General features: G+C 40.2%; 1 protein-coding gene and 1 long non-coding RNA gene across 6 annotated transcripts in view; one reads left to right on the top strand and one right to left on the bottom strand.

Moving 5' to 3' along the window:
• The first annotated feature begins 5,458 nt into the window (after nucleotides 1-5,458).
• Nucleotides 5,459-27,154, top strand: part of Sdb (SAXO downstream of blistered) — a 35,964-nt gene continuing 14,268 nt past the window's right edge. For all 4 annotated transcript variants that reach the window (XM_072007742.1, XM_072007743.1, XM_072007741.1 and 1 more), the window contains exons 1-3: nucleotides 5,459-9,612; nucleotides 20,861-21,129; nucleotides 21,865-22,245. In XM_072007742.1, coding sequence (XP_071863843.1) covers nucleotides 5,908-9,612; nucleotides 20,861-21,129; nucleotides 21,865-22,245 — 4,355 coding nt within the window. In that variant the 5' untranslated portion in view covers nucleotides 5,459-5,907. The remainder of the gene's footprint in view (nucleotides 9,613-20,860; nucleotides 21,130-21,864; nucleotides 22,246-27,154) is intronic.
• LOC139989431 (uncharacterized) lies at nucleotides 10,210-11,772 on the bottom strand. Of its 2 annotated transcripts, XR_011800333.1 has the most exons (3): nucleotides 11,382-11,772; nucleotides 10,585-11,099; nucleotides 10,210-10,513 (listed from the first exon to the last, which is right to left on the bottom strand). It is a non-coding gene; the product is annotated as an uncharacterized lncRNA (long non-coding RNA). The 2 variants fall into 2 exon arrangements; XR_011800332.1 differs by having other exon boundaries at nucleotides 10,585-11,772.

Genomic DNA, 27,154 nt, shown 5'->3' with positions numbered 1-27,154 from the left:
AACATACCATTACGATCAAAGTGTCCAAACGCTTACAGCTTAATTATCACGGTCGCTCAATTCCCATCGATATTAAAATGGAAAGAAACGACAACTATCATGCGTGAATAACAAATGAGCAACGATTCAGAGAAATGACTCATAGTTCGATAGAAGTTCCAGGAATTCTCGTTTAGTCTGCCACTTCGAAGATGAAGACGAAGAATGCACGTATTGAAACAACGTATATGTAAACGTAAACGTTTGTTCAATGGCGTTTCTATTCCGAACGTGGTAGTTCCTATGTAGTATACTTGTCGGTCTCCGGATGACGCGGTCGACCGGTTACTGGTTCGCCTACGGATTTCAACGCATTCACCAAATACGGAGCATCGAAGTTGGTTTCACGTAGCAGTGCTTGCACGGTTCCTACCCACGCCATGACCTGACGACACTTTTTACGGGAAACGCGTCGAGACGGGCGTGGTACTTTCGCTCCATAACCGAAATCGATCGTCGAGATCGAGATCAATCGTATGCACTTTGCGTCCTCGATTTTTTTCAGCAGCCCTATACCGGTCAGAAATCGATGATGGATTCGCGGGACGACCGCAAAATATTTCCTTATTAGGACATTACGACTTTTCTCCGAACCAGCCGTGTGTCATCCCATTGTTTGATCCGTTAAGGATCATGCAACGAAATAATTTGCGAAAGTTGCGAGAATGTATAAATGATATTGTAAAAGGCAAATAGAGTAACGTATTGTTTTATCCGGATAAAAAGCGTGTTAAAATAATAGTAGATTGTTTGGGAAAATCGTAGCGAAAGTTAAGACACATTTTAACAAGAATTAGATATTTGCTATTTATGATGATTTCACTTGAAATTTCTCTTGAAAAATGTTTCGCCCTTCGAGCTTCGAGAATACATACTCTTCTCTTGCCTATGTCTTTCGAAACAGTTTTGTAAAGATCGCAATAAGTAATAACGAAACTATAGTATTATTTGACGAACGAATAATATGTACATGGAACGTGTATAATGATAATGTCAAGGTTCGAAATTGTATTATATAATTTAAACGAATTGAAATCAATTACGAACGGAATATGGCATCGGCGCAACGTTGGTGTTTAATTGGTTAAACAACTTGTAAAAATAGTTCTAATTTTTTGATCGATGTAAAATTGCTGTTTTCGCTAAACGTACCTCGGCGTGTTGCGTACAGGTGCATATTAAATATGCATCCGAGCGAAAAGTCGAAGGAAAAGCGTCAAAGGCCATCAGACTAAAGAAAGAGCGTACTTCCTCTATATCGTATGCGATACTACCTACGTAATGATTCAACGTCGATTTAGTGATCCTATCGAAGTAAAATATCGCGTGTCTCGGATTCGAAGGTCGTTGGATCGCGATCGATGCGACATCAAAGTTACGCGTTCCTGCTTAACGTCGCATTTCCTGTTGCATCATAGGGTTATTTATTTTAACCAAGGACAGACAGATTCTTACTCGGTTTGTGTAATACTTAATAACAAATCAGGCAATGATGTCGCGTTTAAAGAAAGCTCATCGACGATGTAACGTCACTCCGAGGTACGTGGAAATTGTCTTTATGCAAGAGCGTTATTTATCCATTAGCGGATAAAATGAAAAGGCTTTAGCGTACAAGAAGTTAGAGTTGGTCATAGTTGAAATCGTTATAGGAAGACAAAATAAGAAACATTAGGTTGTTAGAAAAGTTTCTTTCGTTTTATAAGAAAATAATAGACGCACAATGTTTTTTGTTTTATATTAGTTTATCGAATTATGTAGGAACATAATCATAGAAATAGAACGAAATGGATCGCCTCCTTCGCCAAATTGTTGCTCATCTATTATCACCATATGAAATGAAAGAAACTTTCCGGACAACCTAATAGATTCCGGTAACCAGTGTTTCTAAGTATTTCGAAACGATTAAAATAATAAAATAAGATCGACTAAAAAATGTCGAATAACGCGTAAATAATATTATAAAATGAAAGACTCGTTTTTATCGTACTTCTATTATAACGTGATACTTTCTAAACTTTAAATATTATAATCCACTGGCGAAACATATAAGTTTCAATCGTGTGACGATCAGAATATTCATGAATTGAACGAACCAAACGGAATTCTTCAGACAGCAGAGTCTTAAAACGTTCATGCTAATTAATAAATGATAAATTATAGGGAGTCAACGAATTGGGGACGTTCAAAGGATAGTTTGGAGATTTCGAGGCTGGCGGAAACGCGGCATTGACATTGGCGATAAGTCTCCCAGGGCAGGCCAATTCCGTGCGATAAATTTCAGTGTTACCGCACCTCCATTTGTATCACGGGGCAATCTGACAATAATTCCTTCAACTCTGCTAGCTCGTTAACGACATCGTCAGCGGTGCAATCAGCCACTATATCTGCGATAGTGTACGCGAAAATAATGGCCATTGCTGAGCCAGACCGACACCTCCAAGGGGAACGCCGCGATCGCGGCTCTCCACGGTCTACGTCATCGCCTGGTTTACATCGAGACATCACGAAGGACCGGTTTCTCCGAGCTAGTATCCCCTTCTGCTCTGCCTCTCCTCCAGACACGTTCATTTTGTATTCGTGCTTATTCGCGACCGATCTTATTTCTTCAGAAAACGAACATATCGTATCGCGAACGATAATGTACGTAATTTCTCTTTCGTCGCTATCATCGTACGTAACTGCATTGCTGAGTTCTGAAAGTTCAAAGCTCGTTAACGAGGCGGTTTATCGAGAGAAACGTGCGCATCCAGATCGAATGAAGATGTAAACGTGGACGACATATTTGTCCGTTTCTTAATTATGGATTATGGAAGTGTAATTAAATTTCACTTAGAGGGAAAGCTCGTTATAGTCGTGACATGAATGCATTGAAGCGGTTAGAGAGCTTTAGAAAATGTAATTAGATAGTTACGTAGAGTTCGTAAGAATTAGAACACCTGCTGCTTTCATACGAAACGCGATGATTAGTATAAGGTATTATGGATGAATGAACGAACCTCGCGTTCATGCAAGCTTCAGTCCTAATATACGCTATCGCATATGAGCAGCTGGACACTTTGGTCGATTTGTAGGAACAGTACACGAACGTTATATTAATGACGAACTAATACCTAAAAGTAATACGCATCTCCTTAATAGAATCAACAAATAATGGGTTTTAATTATTTGTTTAATCACTGACAAACTTTACGGTTAATAATTCGATATGCAATTCATCCGTATCTACTGGTATCATAGAGATTTTTTAAATATTACTACAATACTTAAACAAACGATCATAGTCTTTTCTTATCTGATTCGTATCTTAGAAACTAGGTAGTCCGAGGGATAAAGAACCTACAGTCACGGCGTATAGCTCGTGTAATCTTCATACGAGTACAAATTTTTATCTTCAACAACGGGCCCATTCAAAGTCGTAATCGCTATATGCTTATAAACAAGAACATCGTCGTCTCTTTCTCCTTGTCTGTGACACGTTGCTCGAAAGAACGGCTACAGATTCCCGTGTATACCGAATCGTAGTGGAAGACGCGAACGTGTTCCGGCGAACACGCTCGGCAACGCGAGGGGGCGAAAATTGCATTTGTACCTGTAACGCGACGCGCGTACGTGGTATCGTCGTCGACGTAATCTCTTACGATGGAAAGCGAAAAGAGTAAATGTCGGCTACGCTTCGGTTGCAATATCTTTCGCCGTGAAAGAAGCTGAAGCCGTACACGCGCGGCCACACACGTGAATAAAGTCGCGTCCAAAGAGAGTTTTGTTCCTGTACGTGTTTCGCCTAATGCGCCACGTCAGCCTCCGAATGAAAGAGAAAACCGTACGTGCTTTTACAGCGAGCGAACGCGACGCGTAAAAATAGAGGGTGTGCGTTTACGGGCTTTATTCGCCGCGAACGAAACAGAGCGACCGTTTCGGTCGACGGGCCTCCATAAAATTGTTGTAAGACGGTCTAACGTTGGCAAATATCGTACGTACGTGTACAGACTGAACAGACTATAGAATTTAGCGATCGGAACGCCAAGATGTTCCATATTTATCATTCTATATGAAAAAGATCCACAGAAAAGATTTGGCCAGCTAGAGCTGTCGTTACACAATAGGATGAACTTGTAACATGAACGAATCGACCAATGCATCGGTGCGCGTATTTATGGCGCTAGGTAAGTATGCGTATCGAATGACGAGAACACGAACAACTTCTTGCATCTGGATGCGAATTTTACGGCATTGAATTGTAAATGAAGTATCGTGGGAGAAGCGGTGTGAGAGTTTATGTAATGATCAAGAACTTTTGTGATAGAATATCGGTAATCAGCGAGATACGGTTGATAGATGATTATCGAAGATTCGGCGTACATAACGTCACGTGGACGTTTAACGTATCAATTGGATCGTTCCTTAATTAGAAATTTTTTGGAATCGCGAATCTAGAAGTATAATAAAAAAAGAAAAAAAATTTTAGATACGTCGGTTTTAGTAACTCGTAAATGTAAATACGATATGATTCATTTTAATTAAAATGTAAAAAGGATAGGCGATTTCTAAATAAAAACATCGTCATATCTAACAAATATACAATCCGAGCGATGAGTCAGCTCGTCTTCCGTGGTTTACAAATTAAGAATGCGAGAATATTAACATATGTACTTTTAATAAAAAAAATTTTTCTTCGACAACAACTATCCTTTTACGAGTCAACGTTCCTACGTTAACGTCGATAGGAGCTAGAACGAATTTTACGATCAGTCAAAGCAGACTCATAATTTGAAGCAGACAAATAACCGTAGAGCGTAACGAAACGTAGATAGACACGCTCGCGCTGCAGGCGGTTATACAATATTGTTGATACAGTATGTGTACTCTTCTAACGAATGCACATAAGCACGTGTATGTGCGTGGTGTATTAGCAAAGTCGCTTTTAGTCGTCTGGCGACGTTGACAGAAACGGGAAACATTCTGCTTCTCGGTAAAAATGCCTCACCAGAATGAACGATTCGAGGTGAGATTTTTCGCACAGCGAAACGCAAAACGGAGGAAAAGACGGCGAGAGAGCGTTTGGAGGTGGATTATCCTTAAAGAGGATCGGGCAAAGGCGAAGCGGGCAAAGAAGAACGAGGACAAGACCCGGTTTGGGAAGAAGAAGAAGAGAGGAAGAGTTATATCTCGCCTACTCACTCGAGAACGGTGTACAATAAGAATCGGCTAGAAGGATCGTGTGCACGCACACGGACGCGAGACACGAGCGAATACGCGGTAACATCCCACGCCGGGCGACATACGAGAGAAAAGTAGGGAGGCCGGATCGGCGTTCTCCAGGCAAAAGAGTCGTGGTTCGCGTACGTCGTGGCAATGGTAGTGACGGAGAGCAACGGTGTATGGTGTGGTCACTAGGGCCAGCGAGCCATCGTCGATGCCACATCGACTCGCGGTACCGGACGGAGAACATCAAAACGAATCTTTTCTCCCGCGTTTACCATTCTAACGGCGCGTTCTGCACCGAGGCACGCAGATTTAACGCACGTATACGTTATACGGAGACACGCAGAAAACGAGAAACAAAGAGACACAGTGGAAAAGGCGAAGAGTGTGTATAATCGTTGGTATACACGGTATAATAGACCGAGCCTTGAGGGACGAAGAGAAACGAGTTTGCAAACGGGGCCGGTCGTAGTGAAGCTTCAGTCCGGCTCGAGTGATCGCGTGTTTCCTATCGTGATAGAAAGTAAACATACGGATAGTTCTTGGTCTTTGTCTATTTTCCTACGGTTTCGGTGCGCGACGCGAGTTTGCCCTTTGTATCGTTACCTCGTGTTGTTGCACTCGCATGAAAGATCGGTATACGACTGTGAATAGAAGTGAGTTAAAATGACTATACACAAGAAGACGAGTGGAAAGAGCAAGGGGAACTCGAAGGAAGTCGCCACGACTTCTTCCAGTTCTTCGGATATGACAACCGTTGAGACGGTCGAGATGGTATCGTCGACGAGCGTGGTCGAGGAAGCGACACAGATTATGGAGAGCGAATCTAGGAGCAGCGTCGTCGAGGTAACCAGCGCGAGTCGCGAGGTTATCATGGATTCCAAGGGTAACGTAATTAAGGTGATCGAGTCTGCTCCTCAGACTGTTGGTCAAAGTACGTCTACATATAGAACGGGTAAGAGTTCTCAGGACTTTATAGCGCAAGAACAGATACAGTCTGTTAAACAGGGAAAAACTGCTCGTGACAGTCCACAAAATGTTAAGGACGTCGAGGTACGTTCGGATGGGTATCGAGGAGAAACGTTGGAACAAGTTAGTAGATCGTCCGAGAGTCGCAGCGAGTCTCGAGCAGAAACTATTCAGAAATCTGTATCCTCTTCGATGGTCGTGGAAACGTCGTCTTCGATGGGAGATTATTACGATCAGCTATCGAAGACGACGACTTCCAACGGTATCGTGAACGGTGATCGCGCTCCCAGAATACATACGTCATCAAAATCGTACGAAAGCAAACAAGCCAGTAAAGAAACGTACGAAGAGACAACCAAGGATGGAAAAACGTTCGCGAATATCTCGAGGTTCCACGAGTCAGGTGAAAAACTCGATGACAACGGTAGAGTAACAGCCACTCAGAGTCGCATCATTGACAAGGAGACCACGGTCGTACCCTCGGACGTAGGTCGAGTTAAACATACGGATGATGTCAGAATCGCCAGTAACAAGGTCATCCTCGATTCTTCCTCCAACGCCACTGTTAGCGAAAGTACAGCGAGGAGCAGCGTAAAAGCGGACAAAATTAGCGACGTTGTCACGCGGTGCAACAAACCCGGCCAGTCTACGTGGGATGGCACGTTTATTAGCGAAAGTCCGGCTAAAGACAAGGACATCTCGAGAAACGTCGATACGTCTCGAACAGACCGGGACAGTCTCGACAAGGCAAAACTAGATCGCTTGATGTCCAAAGTTAACACCGATAATGTACAAGAGAGCATGTCGAGCATTGAAATCTCTGAGAGTTCGTTTATCGATCAGCGTTCATCCTCGACGGTAATACAGGACTCGAAAATTATCATCGACGAGGGTCGTTCTAGCTCGACTAACATCGAAAGTTTTGATCGAAACGTTAACTCGATCGGTCGCGACATTCACGAACAGGTTTCCGAGGACACGATCGATTTTACCGGAGGACAGAGGCAAGTTACGACGGAAGTACATTCAAAAGGATCGACTCGATACACGAAACCTGGAGAGTCTACGTGGGACGGTACTTTTATGGTGGAAAAAACACTAGAACCGAGAAAAAGAAACGTGTCAGATGCTTCTGTCTTTCATCATCCTGGTGGCGACAATGTTATAGAATCAACACAGAGAACGGATTTCAAGGAGAAAAGTTCTGACGGATCTTACGAAAAGAAATCTTCGAACGTTGTCCACGTGGTACAAGGCGGCACGGACTCTTCGAGGTTCATTTCGGAAGAACGCAAAGATGTCACAGAGGAAATTTACATCGATGGAAAACCTGTTAGTAAAACGGAGATTTTAAGAGACAGATCGTCGTCTACTAGAGGAGGAAAAATTACGAGACCCGGTGATTCAACGTGGAACGGACAATTCGTATACGAAAAACCACAGGATGGCGGTAAGAAATTATCGAGTGACAAAACTGTGGTTAGAACGAGCGCGAAAAGACACGATTCCGTGGATGTCCAAGACGTCACGGAGGAGCAGAATATCTCCAGTATGTCAGAGTCTGTTTCGTCTTCGTACGTCGTGGAATACGCTACGTCCACCGACGAGAAGAAAAAGACTAGCGAAAAGGTGACCTCTGTTTCTGAAATAATTATGGAAGAAGATTCCGGAGATGGAGGTTCTCCTCGACGATTAACTCCGGAAAAATCAGTTACCCGTGACACTACTTCGCGGTGTTACAAACCTGGTCAATCCACTTGGGATGGCAGTTTCGTTTACGAAAAGCCGCAAGTTCATGAACGTCGAAAGCCGGATAGTCGAAGGCCGACCGATTCTATCATCATTCGCGACGTTACAGAGGACAATTCGATAAACGAGGCGGAAATTTCATCAGCGGCTTACGTAGTCGAACATTCATCGAGTCAACAGAGTTTCACCGATGTCAAAGATTCTAGTTTATCTTCCGTACACGAGACGATTGTTTACGACGTGCAACCTGTTCGCCAAGATCGTCCATCGAGCAGAACATCGAGTAGACCAGAAACTCCCGACAAGACACCTAAAGGAAGAGATACCAGGCTTAGCAAGCCTGGTTCGTCGACCTGGGATGGAACTTTCGTCATGGAGAAATCGCCAGAAACGAAAAGACCGTCTAGCAGAGAATCCGTTGATAGACCGGCAGATAAAATTCGACCTGAACCGAGAGAAAGTCCAATACCGAAATCGAGAAAGCACGTCAGTGATACTACTTTGGATATTCGTGATACTTCTCAGCAAGTATCCACTAGTTCAGAAGTCTATAGCAATTCCATTGTATTGGAACAGTCTACCACACACGAGAGTTATACCGATTCGTCGAACGTGGATTACTCCACGAGTTCCGTAGAGACAGTAATTGTTCGTAATGGCGTTCCAACGACGATACAGAAGTCTGTGACGATCGAAGATAGATCTAAGAGTCCCGAGAAGAAAACTTTGGAACATAAAGGGTTGCAACCAGAAGACTCCAAGTCGCCTGACAAACGTCCTAAGAGCCCTAGTAAGACTGACAGCTCTTTTAGACCGTCCAAACCAGGTGCTTCAACGTGGGATGGTTCGTTTGTTTACGAAAAACCCGCGAAGAAGCCTACCGATAAGAAACCATCGACAGACGTTTCACGTCGTCCTACCGATGAACGAGCTCCTATTCGAACGTCGCCAGCAGATAATGGAAAATTGCCAGAAGATAAGAAACCGACTTATCTCACTGAAAAATCTATCACTTTATCGGACACTACAATGGAAACTTCTGAATTTGTCACGTCGACGACGCTCGAACGAACTCTAGCCTCAGATTCCGAAGTTTTTGATTCGTCCAAGGTCTCTACAACGATATTTCATGAAATCGACGATAAAAAACGCACCGCAGATACCGAAAGAGAACTTGGAAGAGAGGTTCCTCGATCACCATCTGGAAAACAACCTGAAGACGGGAGAAAGTCTCCTGAAAGACGTCCTAAGAGTCCTGAGAAAAGTCCGGTGGATAGATCTATGAGACCGACTAAACCAGGCGCGTCAACTTGGGATGGTTCGTTTGTGTATGAGAAGCCGCAAGATCAGAAGAAGAAACCGGCTGACCAACAGAAGGAACCGGTAGACGAAAAAAAGAGACCAAGAGAATCTCCCACAAGAGACGAACCTAAAGACAGACCAAGTTCTGTCGTGCCGAAAGATGATACGATGAAAATTTCAGTCGTGAAACACGATGTGACGGACACCAGGAAGGATGTCATGGATATTGATATAGTTCAGGAATCTTCTTACGTAATCGATCAGTCGTCGTTCACCTCGGTGCAGGACGTTCGTAACGTGTTAGAGGAACGTGTCATCAGCGAGTTTACAACGGACACGCGTAAAGATGTGGTGAGTAACGACGTGAAACTATTGGTCAATCCTTTGGTTTGTTAAGGAAGGAAACAGAATGGCGGAGGTTGTTCTTCGAAAGATAATCGCGTTTCATTTAAACGATGCTTCCTTGTACTTTTATGAAATCAAAATCTTGCGTAAAACTTGGTTTAAGCATAGCACGTAAAGATGAAATAATAGTCATATAAGAGTACGATAAATCGTCGTATAGTAGAACTTTGATTATTAGAACATTGATTAATGAATGAACGAATGATTGATTACCAGAGCATTTATATATGCGCGATACTGTGTAAATGTTTTCGGTCATTAACAATTATGATTTCGTAATGGAAATTTACCATACTTTTAGCAAGTATTTCCATAGTTACAGATAGCGTTAGATAGAAACGAATCTTTAGATATTGCCCCTTCGTGGCGCTGTATTCGACAAAAATGAATTATCAAGACTGCGCATGTGTCGTGATTACATAGTTTGGATAATTAAGATTCTACTGTAGTAGCAAGGTATGAGTAAATCAGAGAATCAAATAAGGAAGGATAACGGTAAGAACGAGGATCTTTCTTTCGAGGAAGTACTTTCAAGTACTTAAGTTCACGAATAGGAAAAGCATTTTATTGGTCGAGTTTTCTCTGTAAATAAATATCGGTAGAACGCGTGAGTTCAGCATAGTGTAGCGAATGATATAATCGAGTTACCGATGTTTCAAGGGAAATAAAATAAATACAAAGACAGTCGCGGAAGAAGTTCGTCGAGTACTTTCACTTCCAAACCAGGCGAAGGTCGTAGGTTCTCGCGCGTTATTCGGTTAAAAATAAAGTTGACGCAACCCAGCGATCCAGCAGAACCACCGAGAGAAACATGGAGAGCGAGGAGAATGCTTGATACAGGGTCAATCTGCAATGCGAAAAAGTTGGAACTCTTTCTACAATTCCAATTGCCAAAATATCGCGATGCTTCGTACTCACGATGTTTCATAACGATTCTTCTTTCGTAAGACGATATGCGCTGGTTTACAGTAACGTGCTTGTTCCATTTTATGTTATCGATATTCTTCGACGTACATGCAAAATGCTGTTCTCTCTTGAAGGACAGCTGTAGTGTTAAAAAATATGAAAAAAAGAATTGTATCTGTGTTTCACGCAGTGTCTCTCCTCACGACTAATTATAGTACCACGTTGTACAGCGTCCTCTGCAATCACGGAACGCGTCAAAAACATTTACGTCTTTGCCGATAAATCTTGCTTGCGTTTCAATTAACACCAATAACAACGTCGAACGGCTTGCACGAGGCGATGTACGATTTACTTTATCTCACGACACGTAGTCCAACTCGTTGCTAAATAACATTTCCTAATGAAAACGAACAACTGTTTGGACGTTTCGACTAATCGTTTATTTCGTCATCTGGTTAATGTAGTATGTACTTGAACATATTCGAACACTTGGATGAATTTATAGTACGTGAATTGGACCGAAGTGTCTAAACTAATGATCAATTAGTAGCTAGAAACAACGTTAACTATCTTTTTATGCAATTACTAAATTATAAATTTAAATTATCTATTAAAAAACATGGCAATAATATATTTTACTATATACATGATATATCATGTAAAATTTTTACGGATATGTTATACGCGTTATACGAAACTTTCTGAAATTTCATTAACGTCGTAATGACGAATGATCATCGTGATGATATCGATCAAATATGAAATCAATCTAAAAATATCATGGAGGGTTTCTATAAGTGTTAGAATACTTTCTGTCTGTCTTAAATGACGTAAATTTAAACGCTCAATCAATCGTACAGCCTCGCTTCTTCCACCGACAGCACTTAATCGAAACACCGTGATTTCGTTTTCATTGCGACATTCGCGACACACCGTAAATATTTCCGTTCGCGGGCTGGTGAACGTTTAGCCTGATGCAGGAACCAGCCGCATAATGATTTTCTTGCTCGGAGCACTTTCGAGCGCCGCAATCCCCGAGGCAAGTTACGTTCACAGCACGACAATTTCAAACTCCACGGCAGTAAACAGTTATTAACTCAATCGAGTAATACCGCGATGAAACGAGTATGAATATATCTGTTCGTGCATTTGGCTAATAAGAGGCAACGGAATACCAAGTGACGTATGCCGCGTGCACGCAATTGCAATCACCTGCTATCGACTTCAATCGAGCATATGTAAAGCGATAATAATTGGGATCGAGCGTGGCCAAGTTTGGAAGTGATCTCATCTCGATTTTCGCTTCGTTTTAAACTCTGATCGACCGACCGAGTTCCACGTTTGCGAACCTCGATCTGTCCGTCAATTCGTCACGCTCGTCGTTTAACTGGTTTGCCAACCTTTGACCCGGTTCCTTCGTCTCGCGTTGCGTTCCTTTCCTCGAGCGCCTCCAACGAACAAGACAGTTGTTACATGTTATGAAAACGATCGCGATTAATAATGGGACCAAGTTCAATACGAAGATGATAGTCTTCGCAGGGATGACATTTTTCCATTTTGTTTGTTTTTTATAGGGGAACAGTTTTAACATTCAATATGTTGTCAATCGATCGTATTTCTGAATTATTTAATGTTGGAACTGAACGTGTGTTTTTCCCACTTTCTTCGTAATGATCGAAGAATCCGAATACTTTTGAACGTTAATGTACATTAATCTTAATCACCTGCGATAGCCTTTGACGAGCACACGCGATACGTAACAAAGAATCACCGTGAAACACAGTGACCAAATTTGGAAGTGATGTCATCGGCCGTTAAACGCGAAACCAATTGTTTTTCACGCCACAATCATCTCGGTTCTTCTTACTTGCTTCTATATTGAATAGTCATGATCGCCTGTCACATGATTCAACATTTTACGTATAGGCAGATAAGTAACGTATTCACCAATGCTTCACAACGTACGTTCCTGTATAATCGAAGCAGAACATTCCGATTGCGTTGAATTATCAATGCCCAAACGTGAATGATGTCATCGTTTACGAGCTCCAGCCTGCGTATAACGAATGGAATTCCAAGAAAATATACCGTACCTGCTCGTGCAACCTTGCTTAGGTTGATAATGCCAGTTTTTCAGTAACACATTATCAAACGAGAATCTAGCTGTAAAATTTATGAGCATTCGCGCCACTAAATGCAAACATCATCGCGCACAGATCGTTAGATTTGTGAACGACCATTTGCATCGTGTAACAGCACATAAAGATATCCTTTCAGGCATCAACTAAAATCATGTTGTACTCTTCGATTATTTTTATATTTTTCATTTGTTTCACGTAATCGGTATTCACGCGTGCAACAGCATTCATTCGTGCGGAGAAATATATGATTTTTGTTTAAAAAGCCTAGATCTAATCTGCTTCGTGATGTACAGAGGCTGATACAATATGTTATGTATGTTACGTAAAATAATTTTAAATTTCATTAGTAGCGAGATCCAAGTGCCATAATTATATTAACAAAGTTTGAAATAAATCGAATTGTTCAGTACCTGGAAAACGTAAAATAAATGTTGAGATAAGAGAAATGAGAGTCACAAGATTAGATATTCGTTACTATGACATAAAGTCCGTAAAATTTACATACGTATTTAAGTAAATTAACAGTTACATTAATTAGCGTCGATGTATTTAATGAGACTACTTATAGTATTAATTATATTTAATTATTTCGAGATAGATTTTAACTATGATGATGAGAGTAATAATATAATATTACGAACTATGATTATATTATATATATATTATAATTGTATAATAACGTGCGTTATAAGAAACATTTTGAAATTCTACTCTAATGAAACCCGATAATTATCACGAATACGATGAAGCTTGAAAGAAGGTTGAGAATATAGATAGGAGCTACATCATATCTAGTACGTGCTGCGATATTCAGTGGGGCCATTTTTAATACATTATTACGTTTTTATTATTGTTACGTAAAGTAGCCGTACACTAATTTTTTGCTTTCAGTCTTGTAACTCGTACCTGCTGCATTTATTTTCAGATTAATTTCGAATTTGATCCACACGATCGCGACAGTTGTATCTCGCTACAGTATTAATGAAATTTCAAAATATTTTATATAATACACACGATATGTAATTGTTATTCCTGATTTTCGTCTTATTTTAAGGCATAGAATTTTTCTGATTTCGCTTATACCATACCGCCAATTTAAGCTCACGATGTATGGTTGATCTTCGATTAGAAACACGCGTTAAAAGAAGAAGGGGAACAAAAAGACTAGAAAGTATCGAAAATTAAAAAACGGCCTGAAGTTTGCATGCGATGCGAGAAATTCTCGCTACGAGAGAAAAAACTGACGAAACTGATCTCGGCAAAGTGGATTGAAACTTTGTGAAAGCGCAATCTCCAGTCTTCAGCAAGACGATAAAGAAAATCTTATTTTGGATCGTCTTATCGACCTGATTTTTCGTAAACCTCCGTATTTTTCGATAAAATTTTTCATGCATTGTGCGAAAGATCGTTTAGAATGATTTTCAGATTAAACGAAATATAATAATTCACGAAAGCAGTTCAACGTCTTACTATAGAAAACTTTTATGGATATATTATGCGTATAGTACAAAATTTCTTGTAACTTCATTAGCAGATAATGACATGTGATTACTGTGATTATACTGATAAAATTGGATATCAAAACAGATTTGCTGCAAATACACACAGGTCACGAAAATACCTTATATAACATAAATAAATAGTAGCGATCTCTGTCGTCTTTCAGTCATGATATCTCGTAATTTTTGCATCTTTCTAACGTTAAAATATATCTTAAGTTCGACGAAGATATAACAAAATTATTACCGTACGAATAAAAGTTCTCTTTTCAATTTTGATGTAGAAACGTAGAAAATCTTTCCTTTTTTTTTTTTGTTGGCCAAAATGATAACGAGATTGAGATATAAATGTTCGAGGATTGCAACCGGATTAAATTTTTCGAGATTGACAGGACGATATAGCCACAAGATAATCTTAAAAATATTGCTGGGTAATAATAATTTGTATAAGATCCTGTTACAAATGAATTTACAGATCCCATTTCCTTTTCCAAATTTAAATTTATCTATTTACATAAAAATATTCTATGAACGTTCAAATACTTTCGTCAGTCACACTGTATATCGCTTTATGGTTCATAGAATAATCGATATGGAAGTCTAGTTACGTGGAGATAGATTCTATCGATAGCGTTGATTCGTTTGGTAGCCGTGACATCGGTTTCGAGGTCTCGTGGTGGTCGATGAAATACTTGGCACTCGGTTCTCTCTTCACACACACACACACATACACACGCATATCCCTATGAATATCAATTTCTTCCATCGTGGCGGCAAGCAGGGTAAATTCAACAGGTATACATACGCCGAGCGAAATTCAACCGCCGCTCACGGCGAACCTTTTATTTTCTTTTCCATCCAATTAACGTAACAATCGAAACCGGACTCTTTGAGCGTCTTTAACGAGAACACTGGAGTTAATTGCATGCACGCTCCGCTCTGACTCTGACCGATTTAATGACGCCAATTTCGAGCCTTCGGCTTTCTTTTTCATCATGGAACGATCCGCGTCGCTATAAATGGGCTTTTTCGGACCGCCTAAGAAACTACATTAGAGCAACGATATTCTCTATCGTAGACGATGGTCATTCGATCTGTTAGGAAATTTATGCGACCACATGTCAAGGTATTATTAATGATACTTGCAGGATAGATCTGTCCGAGTCGACTATCTTTTGGTGTATTATAAATCGAGAATACCGCACTCGAGCTACTGTAGACGACAGTAGAAGTTTCGAAACCATCTAACGGTCATCTGTTTTCTATTTCTTACCAAATTTGTTTGTTGTGTACGCCGTGACAAAAGATCTTAGCAAATAAATTGGACCCGCAATAAGCAAAGAACTTGTCGAACAGTTTCATCGTAGTTCTAATGTCTGGCATTGCGTGAGTCTCCACAACTGCTCCAACGTATTGTTATTTTTCGACTAATTTTCTCACTAGTTATGTTTTTTAGTTATGAAAATTACCATTTTACGATACAATCGGTAAAGTTCGACGACGACCAAACTCGGTAATTGTAATAAGTAGACCAGCCGATTTTTGTGAAATGTCGCATTCTTCTGAACATAACTGAAGAAGTCGGATCTACGTAAAAATTCGTTTCGTTCGTTAAAAATTACCGAGAGTATATTCTGAATATTTTACACGTAATCGTTGTATCTTAGCTCTGGAAATAACCTAGTGTTCATCTCAAACATGCTACAGAATTTCTCGTCGCGTGACGACAGGTGTCCTTCTGAAAGTAGGTGCAAGGAGCCCTGTTTTCGATTGTTCAACGTGCAAACAGCCGCTGACGGTGTGGTGTATTTTGCCTGCATCCAGGCACGCTTTAGTCAGCGTATACACAAACTCGCATAATCGTGTTCCCTCGACTCGTGCTGTTGCTACGAGTTTGCTTCACGCTGTACTCGTTCGCTTAGCACGTTACTATCTGGAAAGTTGCAAAGAGCTTTCGACAGGAAAACTCGTCACGAGCCTCCGAAAATCCAAACTGATTTAACTTCTGTTTTTGTTAATTTCTTAATTCCAGCATACAGCTACACGATTAGCCAGTGTACGTGTTTGTTGTTCGTTTTATTTAATTACACGATCGTTCGTCACAGTGACTAGAACGAATAGGATGATGACGATGATTATCGTGCGGGTCGTTCGGCGCTCCCCTATGAAAATCGTTGAAAATTGATCCGGTAAACGACAAAAGTTCTCTTTGTTACGAACCTACGGCCGAAAGGCGGCACTCAGGACCGCTTTACGTTATTAGCGAATGTTACCTTGTTATCGAGTTACAACGTTAAGCCGAACGAACGTGCCTGCCAAGTACAATGATCAACGCTAACGAACCGAAAAGAGGTATACGTGAAGCTATTTCAAAACAACAGAGGCTGTCGGTTACGCATTTATATCTTCGACTATACAATAGTCACGCAATTAAGAAGAAAATGCTTGATTCTGGAAATCTGTCTTAAAGCAAGAAAATTTCATACGAATGCAACAAGCTCGTACTTATCGTAAATATATCGTTTACTTCTCAACGAGGATATTTCATTTTCCAAATAACTAGGTTTTCCTGTTTGTTAAATTGAATCGTTTTCGATGGCATGGATGGCGAAAGGCGATAGCCATTCCCGTGGATTTCGCCGAACGCGCGATTGTTCGTTGCGTGGCATTAAATAATTCAACGAGCGATTTTGGCGAGCTTGTCGCGCGTCGTGCACACGGAGGTCGATACGCGATCCTCCAGGTTATGTGTGACCTCCGTTGTGTCACCGAATAATGGTAGAATACCTCTAACGCCGTGGGATCGACGACAATTGGTTCGAGAACTAATTATACGGCATACCCTCGAACAATGCCGGTTCTCGCAATGCCGAGCGTTTGCTGAAAATCCATGAACAATTTTTCGTTTCCAAGTAATTCTACCGTAAGATTGCTCTATCGAAATTCATACTAATTTTTTCTTCATACGTACATGTTATTTAGATATACAGCGGCTGTTTGTGGTAATTCAATTTCACGTTTTAGTCCAAACCTTAGTAACATAACTTTCCCTGAACTTTACATCTAATTTATTAAAAATTGTTTAATTTAATTTATCCCAGGGGATTGTCAGTGTCAACATGTGATTCTTAATTTATCACGTTCCTCTTACAACCCTCGCAACTAATTTTCACAAAGTTATACATTTGTAATTGTTTTTACAAAATATTCTCATTATCTCGCAGGAACGTAAAATTATCATCGATCGATCGATTTCCTCGATGATTTTCACCGCTAAAACGTTAAACGATTTTAATATTGGAGTTTTAATACTCTAATTTCCTTCAATATCTTCTAGGAAGAGATTTCGTCAAGAACGGAATTTCAGCGTGCAAATGCTTGAAACGTAAATCTGTTTTGGAGCATTTCACGCGCGCCTGACTATTCAGCTGTTATAAGGACACCTTCGATGTCTATGAACGAGGAAACCGAATCCTCGAAGAAGTAGGTGCAGGGTACAAAAGTAGCTCGGGCTATGCGATACGATGCAGACGTGTGCATAAACGCCATCTGTTCCGCTCTCACGTTACCTGAATTCCGTCTAGCTCAGCGTCGTCGCATCGTCATTTTTAATCTAAGTACATAGCTATGGTATTTTGCAGTTCGTTTAATGTCGGTATTTAACGAACAATGGAATTCCTATTATCGATTTCCGCCCAACCTACTGCGAAATCGCGTCATAAACCGTGACCGTCTGACTTTCAATTATCACCTCTTCCTCTGCGATTTTCATCTTTCGTTCCCTCAAGTTGCGTCGTCTCTGAGGAAACGACCAGATACCATTTGTTATGTCGCAGTCGCTGCATGTTGCAAACAATGTAGAGTCCACGATAAGATATAGTTATTTGAATAATCGAACTATCAATATCTTAAAACTCAATCTTAGACTTTACATAGAATAATCAAATTTTGTAATATATTACGAAACACCATTTGACGTAATAAGGAAAGAATGGAAAAATATCTACCTTAGATGCAATAAGAAGAAATAAAAAAAAAAAAGAAAGATGAGAAGATAATTCTAATAATCCTACGATAAAGTTGTTTCGAATCAGGGTGAAGGTATTTATTATTTATTTGTCTCGAGAAAAGAATTTTTACGACGAATTTACATCTGTCGAAACACGGTAGGGTAGTAGACAAAGTAAGTAGATTAGGATCTTTCAATCGATGGAAACACAAACACATTGGTACTTCAGGATAAAGGAAAATGGACTTACAACGCTTTTGGAATAAACGGCTCATAGGTATATGAACTAATAGAATGAACAGCGAAATAACTTACAGAAATAAACTAGTACACGTATGCTACCGAATAGCGATAGTCACAACTGAGATTATTAACATTAGTTGAACAAACTTGTCTTCCGATGAATAGGAGTTACATGCTCGTAGAAAAGGAACAGTAGCTGAGCTGCCTATTACAGGGCATGTTTCATCGTTTATCACGTCACTAATAACGAGATAAATAGTCCTTTTACAAATGTAAATCGTTCAGAATTCCTAGTAATCAAATTTGGTAATTTACGAATTACTTAGCTTACGTCAAATATTTTTTTGACTCGAACAACTCTATCCTTAGTCTATCCAACAAATATCAATCTGTACAAACGTTTGGTCCACGCTGAAGCGAAAGAGAAAAAGAGATAGAAACGATAATTTACAAACTCGTTTCGTTAACGTCGTTAAAAGTCCTACAGGAAGATCGACAGCGTCCTGGTATAACATCGGTTTAAGTCGCGATTCGTTGATTTAATCGGAAATGATCGGTGCGGAGCGGAAGTCAAACAAAAGGTTACGTTCCAGCGAATCCAAACGAACGTACTTCAGCTGCATAAATCGTAGATATCGGTCGAACAAGGTGCTCTTCGTGTCGTGAATCTTCAACCGTGATCAAATAACGTAGCAATTTTCCGTTACGTGTGAATTAATTGCTACCCTGTTAATTCTATCTTCGGTGCGTTAAGATTTCTATACGGCTTGCGAAGCCGTATATTTAACAAACGAATTAAATTTATTAATGCTTAATACGTGTAACGCTCGACTAGTACATAGTTCTAAAGTTCTAGCGTTTCGTAGAGTTCTTAAAGTTCAAATATCTCAAAGTACAAAAGTTCTTATTTAATTCCAAGTGCAAAGCCTGTGCCGTTTAGTTTATAGTACGAGAATTGTTGCTATGTGAAACGTTTCTAGAAATGGGAAAGTTCAAGCAGTTTCGTGTTCAACTTGGGGTACTCTCGAGTCCAACAATTTGCTACTTCGTGCGTTCGTTATGTCGTTGGTATCACGTCCAATCCTTAATCCCAAGGATAACATTATGATACCTTGCTATGTCCTGTTCTAAACATGCTGTGAAGTTTCAATCAAAACAGCGATTAACATTAAGCGAATGTTCCTTTCGTTGTCATTACCGTGAATTCTCTGTGAAATGCTGTTGTAATGATCGTCGTAAAATAGTTAATAATTAAGCGAGATATTAGCGCGACAAGAGATAGCGCGAGAGAACAGTCGCTACGATCCATTTGGCGAATAACGCGGTTTGCTTTGAGCCAGCCGTGAAAGTAGTTGTAATTAGTAAGGTGATAACCGTTTTGATTAGCGGAATCCTCCGGTAATTGTCTGCAGCGTCGGAGACGCGTGACGAAGGGCCGAGTTCCTTGACAAAGCGCAACGAAATTGCTCCGGGGAAATTTATTTAGCTTCCGAGCCTGTTCCAGGCTAAAAGCAACGGAACCGCTCAAGATTCATAAATGTTCGCACGCGTTTAAAAACATTATGCAATTTAACTTTAGAAGTTCGTGTATTCCGTTAAGTTTGAAATGGACTACCCATTAGATAGAGTGACACTCAGACTAATAACATTACGATACGCTCTAATTTACCTTCGCTTGGCGAACACAGGGAGACTAGGTGACTTCCTGGTATAATCTTCTCGCAGAGAGTCATCTATGGTTATATTAACTGCACACAGCCACTTGAATTAATTGAATTCAACGTCAGCTCTCGCTAATAACGTTTCTAACTTCATCGACCTTTCTCCGACGACGACACAGTGAGTACTCTTCTCGGTGAACCACGAAGACATATTCCAGGCACCGCGATTCCAAAACCAGCTAGGCATATACTGCTGGATCTGTTGTATACCTCTTCGACATCCACTGAATCGTGTGTACGATGAAACTGTGTTATCGTCTTGACCGGTGCAGCAGTAAATAGAAAATATCGTTGCCGTCTGTTTTGTCAGGTCGCTATAACGCGTACGCTTGATAAGAAACCTGTCGTGGCTGAAACGTCGTCTATGCATATTCATTTTCAGACTAGTTTGAAATTTTACTAATAGAATCGCGACGCTCGTGTCTCGTTACGACACTAACGAAACTCTAAAAGGTATCGTATAACGTACATAATATGTTCGTAAAAGTTTTGCCTGAAACCGTCCGAGTACGTTTACGAGCCTGTGTATGAATAAAGAAGTTGTTGCATCCAAGAGATCATGTATCCAAGAGATGACGAGTTAACTCGTCTCGCGTTACGTTAAAGACTTAATCGTGTCTCGCGCGTTTCGTTCTACAACCTTGTCTAACGTGTTCCATTCTAACGTGCTTGCAGAGAGATGTCACCAAGTCAACGACCGAATTCATCGACAACGAACAGGTGACTAGTATGGTAGCGCGGGATGTCGTTGATGACACCAGGTTCGACAGATTCACCACCTCGACTCCCAAATCTCCAGCTGGTACTCCACAGAAAGGATCACCGGAACGACCTGGTTATCCACGAGGAATCCCTGGACTGCGAGAAGACGATCGACCAAAACCGATTCCAGCAGCTGGGAAGCCGAGCCGACCTCCGCAACGAGAACAGAGTCCCGGGGAAAGGTTGGTATACAGATTTAGAAGTTAGCTAGAAAATAGGTTATTCGAGCGTGTGGAAATTGCTGCGTCTTTTGAGGACGCTGGGGCAGCATCGACTCGAGGCAGTCGATAGGCATAGAAAACGACGTTGACTTGGCAAATATTGAAATTTCAAACTGATTTTAATTAAAGTCGAAGCAGCGTAGAAGCTTCGAGTATTCTATAAATTGCCAGCTCGAGTGTATACTTGGCTGTTTTATAGGGAGGAGGTCGGGGGAACTTGGTGCAAAACGACGAATTGCTCATAGATACTTCCCAAAATCGATATTATACATATCGCTTGTTAGATTGCGTATAAACGAAGAAACGTATTTCTTTGAGCGTCATCGTTGGACTACGAACGTTTACGCAAATCCAGATTTTTATTCGTACCAGTGAAGAAATAGACGCTAAAGATACAGACGTTTTTCATCGTTTAAATATTAAATATAATACTTCACTTTCGTATATTTTTCTATATTGTATGCATTTTATACATTTTTCACGTCTAAATTTTTCTTCCGTTCAACTTCCATTATATATTGGTTGTTTGATTAGAATTTTCTTTAAAGTCGATATAGAATATAACAGTTTTGTAATCTCGTGGCCAACTCTTCTTTTCCAATTAAATTTGTCAAGAAAGAGACAAATGAAAGTTTGAAATTTCCTCGCAAAATAGCAAAGTGAAACTTATTAAACGTTCCAAATATTTGGTTCCAGATATACTGGCGCTAGGCCACAGACTCCAGGAAAAGTTCGTGACTATGTATCCCCGACAAGAAAACCAGTGCCCGCGGCAGGGAAACCAAGTCGCCCCGAGGAAAGACCTGGCAAGGTACCGGAAACGGTGCCAGGCGCCAGCAAACCGACGCAACCCGATGAGCAACCAAAGGGACCCGGGAAACCCGATGAAAGGCCAGCCGCTGGAAAACCGAGCCGACCGGAGGATAAACCGGAGAGATTTGATGACAAGCCGAAGAGAGGAGATCAGACGCCTGACTCCCTCGAGGAGGACGATGTTCAGCCCGGAAAACTACCAAACTACATACTATCCAAGATCCCTCTGAAGGAGCAATGCATCTGCGAACTCTGCACCTGCGGGTGAGGACTTTTAATTTCAAAATTTTTACATTTCGATTTCAATCTTTTAATCTGGAAATTTCAAGATTTGAAATTTCCAAGTTGAGGTACGGTGGCATGGCGAATATTTTGTTTAAAGCGTTGAATTCTATTAAACGAAAATAAAAGATGCTACAGTGTCTTTTGGTCTTCTGGAGAAAGACAAACGCGAGTAACGATCGTTTTCCTTACGAACCTTCCGATTATTTTAACCTTTTAATAATTTTATATTTCGAATTTTGCATTTCATATGTCGGACGATGATATTGAAACGCTTTGAAGAAAAAGTAGCAAAAATAGCAAAATTAGCAAAATGACATTGAAGTCTCTATATCAAAGCACGACAGCGCTGAAACATCGGTATACAAAGAACTCAGAAATAAATTTATTTCATCCGAGGAACGTTCGTTTCGGTTGAACATCGCGGCGTGACCTAGTTTCGGGGCAAGTTAACGACATTGGAATACAAAACGTGACGAGGTTGAAGATGCAAATTAACGCGAACATTTGCAACGATTTGAATCTTTCCCGTTGCTATTCGTCCGAGCGAGCTGCTTTTTCAGCTTTTTCAGCTTCTATAAACGAAGGCCAGACACCGATAAAAACTCTAATTAACGTCGCGTCGTTGCACGTCGCAATTTAGCTTAATTTATTAGCTTCATTCAATTAACTATAAATTTTTAACTCAAAATCTCATCACATCCGCGTCACGCGAAGAAAGTTAAGACGGAAGAACATCCGATCTATTAGCATCGTCTGCCATTTTTCCCAAATATATGCAATTAAAATCTACTTCGTGGAAGGTGGAATTGTTATTCGCGCGAATCGTCCACCGAATTATTAGCCGTTTGCTCTATCGATTACGGCCGTTCTCGATTCTTTGCTCCGCGAAATCCATTGCCTTACATCGTGCTCTTATCATCGTGACCATGATCATCGTCGACATTTTTCGAGACATCCGAACGTATTGTATAACGTCTCGCTCATCCCGCAATGGATCCACACGACGTTTTAAAAACGATTGTAAGAGTCGTTTCGTTCTTTCGATTCGAGCTTGCGTCCAAATTACACGAATCATACGAGTACGAGCTTAAATTTAAATAACACGACCGATCCAAATAACGTTTAACAAGCCCAAATTGGTCAAGAGTCATTCCGAATTGCTTGTAATTTTAAACGCCTGTCACGACGATGTTCCAACGGTATAAGACAAAATTCGAATGCAACGTCAACGGTATCCTTGCTGCGGATGTTTTTTCGAATTCGATGACGATACTCGGACGTGTTCCAGTACGGTATAACCTAGAGGACCTTGATCGTATTATGAAACAGCTCGTATGCGTATGAAGGGAACAGGCGCGTGTACGCGCCGCTTAAAAGTGGGACAGCAGACAAGCCCTTCTATGGGAGCTTGTTTCTAGCCAATCGCGATCGGCTGTTCTCTCTTCTTCCTTATTCGAAAAACGTGCCGCGTCCTCCCATAACAAGGTGATCGCGATACAAATTTAAGGTGATCAGCTTGGGACAACCGGCGCGATTCATCGCGATCCTCCAAGGGTATCCATTGTTCAGCCAAAAATCAAGGATATCGATGCGCATAATCGATAAGTTACGTTTTACCATACATAGAATACGTGGAAGGTGATTGAAAACCGGATGACAATGAAGTCGAAAGCGGTTTCTCGCGATCGAGTCGAACTTTAATCGAGTCAAGGACGATCAGAAATCACGCGGCAGAAAGACGATATCAGTTGGGTCAAGTCAGTTGTCTTCGTTTAGAATTATTCTCATAATAAATCAGTCAAAAAGCGAAGAATAGAGATAAAAAAAATGTATTTCTAAGTCATTTATCAACTGAATATTACGACCTTTCGGTGTTTAACGCGTTTATAGAGATATAAATGGTAAAATAAATGGTAACAGATAAGTATGGAATATATTAGAGATATTCACTTGTACGTTGTAAAATGTAGAGTAAATGGTAAACGATGTTTTGGAGTAGATCAATTTATTTAATTTATCACGTTATAATTGAACGTTTTTCGAGCACAGCTTAAGCGTATTGCACGCGAGCAACGAGCACTATTTTTGCAATCCTGTCACTTCGCCGCTATGTTCTCTCGCACAATTAAATTAACGTTGTTAGTAAAATTTCATGCAACGTTAACAAGTTCGGTAACGAATCAAAAGAAATTTCCTAACGAATATTTACGAATAACAAAGCATCTATTATCTCATTTGACGTAAATTCGACGTAAAAGAATAAGAAAGAGTATAAGTCTATGATCCACAACTGTATGATATACAACAGTAAACAAATATATTTTCCAGTCCAATCTTTAAATTATTATCTCGTTTATTTTACAAGTATAAAAAGATCAAAGTAGTTTAAGAACCATTACATCCATCAAATCAAACATCGTTAATATCCAAAGATTAGACTCAAAACTCACAACATGATCTACTCGATCCATCGCTTTATTTAATCCTTTGCACTCCAAATTTTATTTCAATTTCGTTACCAGCAGCTCCCAACGCTTTTAAGCGTTTTATCTGAAATTTACTTTAACCAAAAAATAAGACAATTTAAATAAATAAAGGAAGAAATAAATTCGCTTAAATACCAGTTTTATTCACACTATCGTTGTATTTTGTAATTTTTAATTATACGATATATCTTCAAATAATTTCCAGGATGCAATCTTCGTTTTTTTTCGCACGTTTCACAAAAAAAGGTGGGACTTGAAAGAACGTCGAGTGGGACTCGACAAAGGAGCTCCTCGGATAAAAACTGACGTCGAGTCACACTCGATATAGCAGTGCAAAGGGTTAATTCTTATTTCAAGGGCCCTTTTTCCACCAACGTCGTTAGTTCTCTATTCATTTGTATTCCTGAGAAACAATTTGCTTATTGCATGGCCAAAGTTTGATGACGCGGAACGCTTTAATATTTGTTCTCCGCGAACGTAAACAAGATCGGTCTGGGCGTGCGGTAAATTGCACCCGATAAATGTAATCTTGGTTCTCGTTAGATCGAAACGCTTGACCCGGATCGAACCGAATGCGACCGCGAGATCAGGGAAAATTGGTTGAGCGCTTATGATCGAGAGAGTAGCTTCGATTGCTAGCCAGTGATAGTCCTCCGCAACGATGATTTCTTGTACCTGATATTGCTCGTGGAATATCGCGAATACCAACAGTATCTATTACACGTTCGATCCATAATAATTAAGCCTTCAGTCGCGACATCGAAATCGCATTCTGACGGAAAAAGATTATCGTGTTAACTTCAATGGGCCATGATATCATCGTGTTTTTTTTGTACTGTATTAAGAGTTTCCTGGTGATACACCTACGCAAGATACGAATTTCGGCCGTGGTTGCCCACAGAAAAATATGAAAATTGCTCTGCACAGTTAATAATGCAGATTGGCTTTTTCAAACGCCTGACTGCTATTGTCCCATTAGAATACTCATTTTTCAGGTATTTTATATTGGTTGATGTTTCATGTTCGGCGCGACGGAAATGATCGATGATCGTTATCACTGTTATTGTACGTACGTTTTGATATTAAAAAAGAAAATGAAATGTCCAACGATATAGATCGAAGGCTAATTAATAATATGACGTAGTAAGAAATGTTACAATTTTCATCCGCTGTTCGATGGTTTGAGATATTCCAGTGCTCGAATATTCATATTCGAATAATTTTCTTAAAGTTCTCTAGGTGCGTAGAATATCGCCAAACATATGAAAACGATTTATTATTGTTATTAATAGAAACAAGAGTATAGACTGTTCCAATTCAAAGTGATTGCGCGTCGAATCGATAAAATTAGCAAACGCGAACCGCGATTATCGACGATCCATTTTAATCGATATTCAATTTTATGCGGGCTGCGTGGCGATTAGCGTGTGTGCACGCGCTCGAACCGATTAAAACAGAAAGCCGCGATGATTATTCGGTGCTCATTATTCTCCGAGGTGTTGTCAGGATTAATTGGAAGCTGGTTATATCGAATCGAATCCTGGCAAAAGAAATCCCGTTTGCATGATTCTTTTATCTCGTTGAATAAAGAATTACGCGGCAATTGGATCTCTCTCTCTCTCTCTCTCTCTCTCTCTTTCTTTTCAAATCCAGCGTCCTGTTACGATTAGTCAATTTACTTGAATTCTATTGTAGTAGTCCGAGATCAAATAATTTAATTTGGAAGGAAGTGGACACGTATGAATACTAAACGTTAATACCACGATTCTAAACGTATTTCTATTCGTACTTCATTATAATAAAAATAATCGTTACATAATAATAATAAAAACCTGGTATATGTAGCGAATCGAAAATAACAGTTACTTTGACAATTTTTTAAGGAACCAGTATCAATAAATACGAAACTATATAAAATACAAATATAAAACAAATATAAAGCTGAGTAGTTGGAAGGACTTGAATTTCACTTGAAACTTGAAATTCATATTTCGAGCGAGCGAAATACGTAACAGGTTCACACTGGACTAGTGGTTTCAAATTGCTCGTAGTTAACTAATTCGACCGGAATGCAAAAGCGAATAAAATATTTCATCGAGTTTCCATACTCGGTCTTATTACTTACGCCGTTTGATTTCAAGTCGTTCGAGTTCGAGCAACGAGACTGATCCGAACGAAACTTTAAAGGCACGATACAACCTCGGATAAACCATCGTTTTGCATCGAAATTTGGCACGCGCACGCGCGCCTGCTGTGTGTTCTTTCCATCTTTTTTCTGTTTTTCCTCCGCTTTTTTTATCTTTTGCAAAGCCGATGCATTCGAACGCATCAGATACGTGAGGTGAATCGCGAGCAGCATGCTTGCGAAATCTCTCTTTGACAGGTTTCCAATTTCCAAATGG

This window comes from Bombus fervidus, chromosome 7 (genome assembly GCF_041682495.2).
Source record: "Bombus fervidus isolate BK054 chromosome 7, iyBomFerv1, whole genome shotgun sequence".
Taxonomy (NCBI): domain Eukaryota; kingdom Metazoa; phylum Arthropoda; class Insecta; order Hymenoptera; family Apidae; genus Bombus; species Bombus fervidus.
Note: the sequence above shows the minus strand (reverse complement) of the source record. Positions and strands in the feature narration are given on the sequence as shown.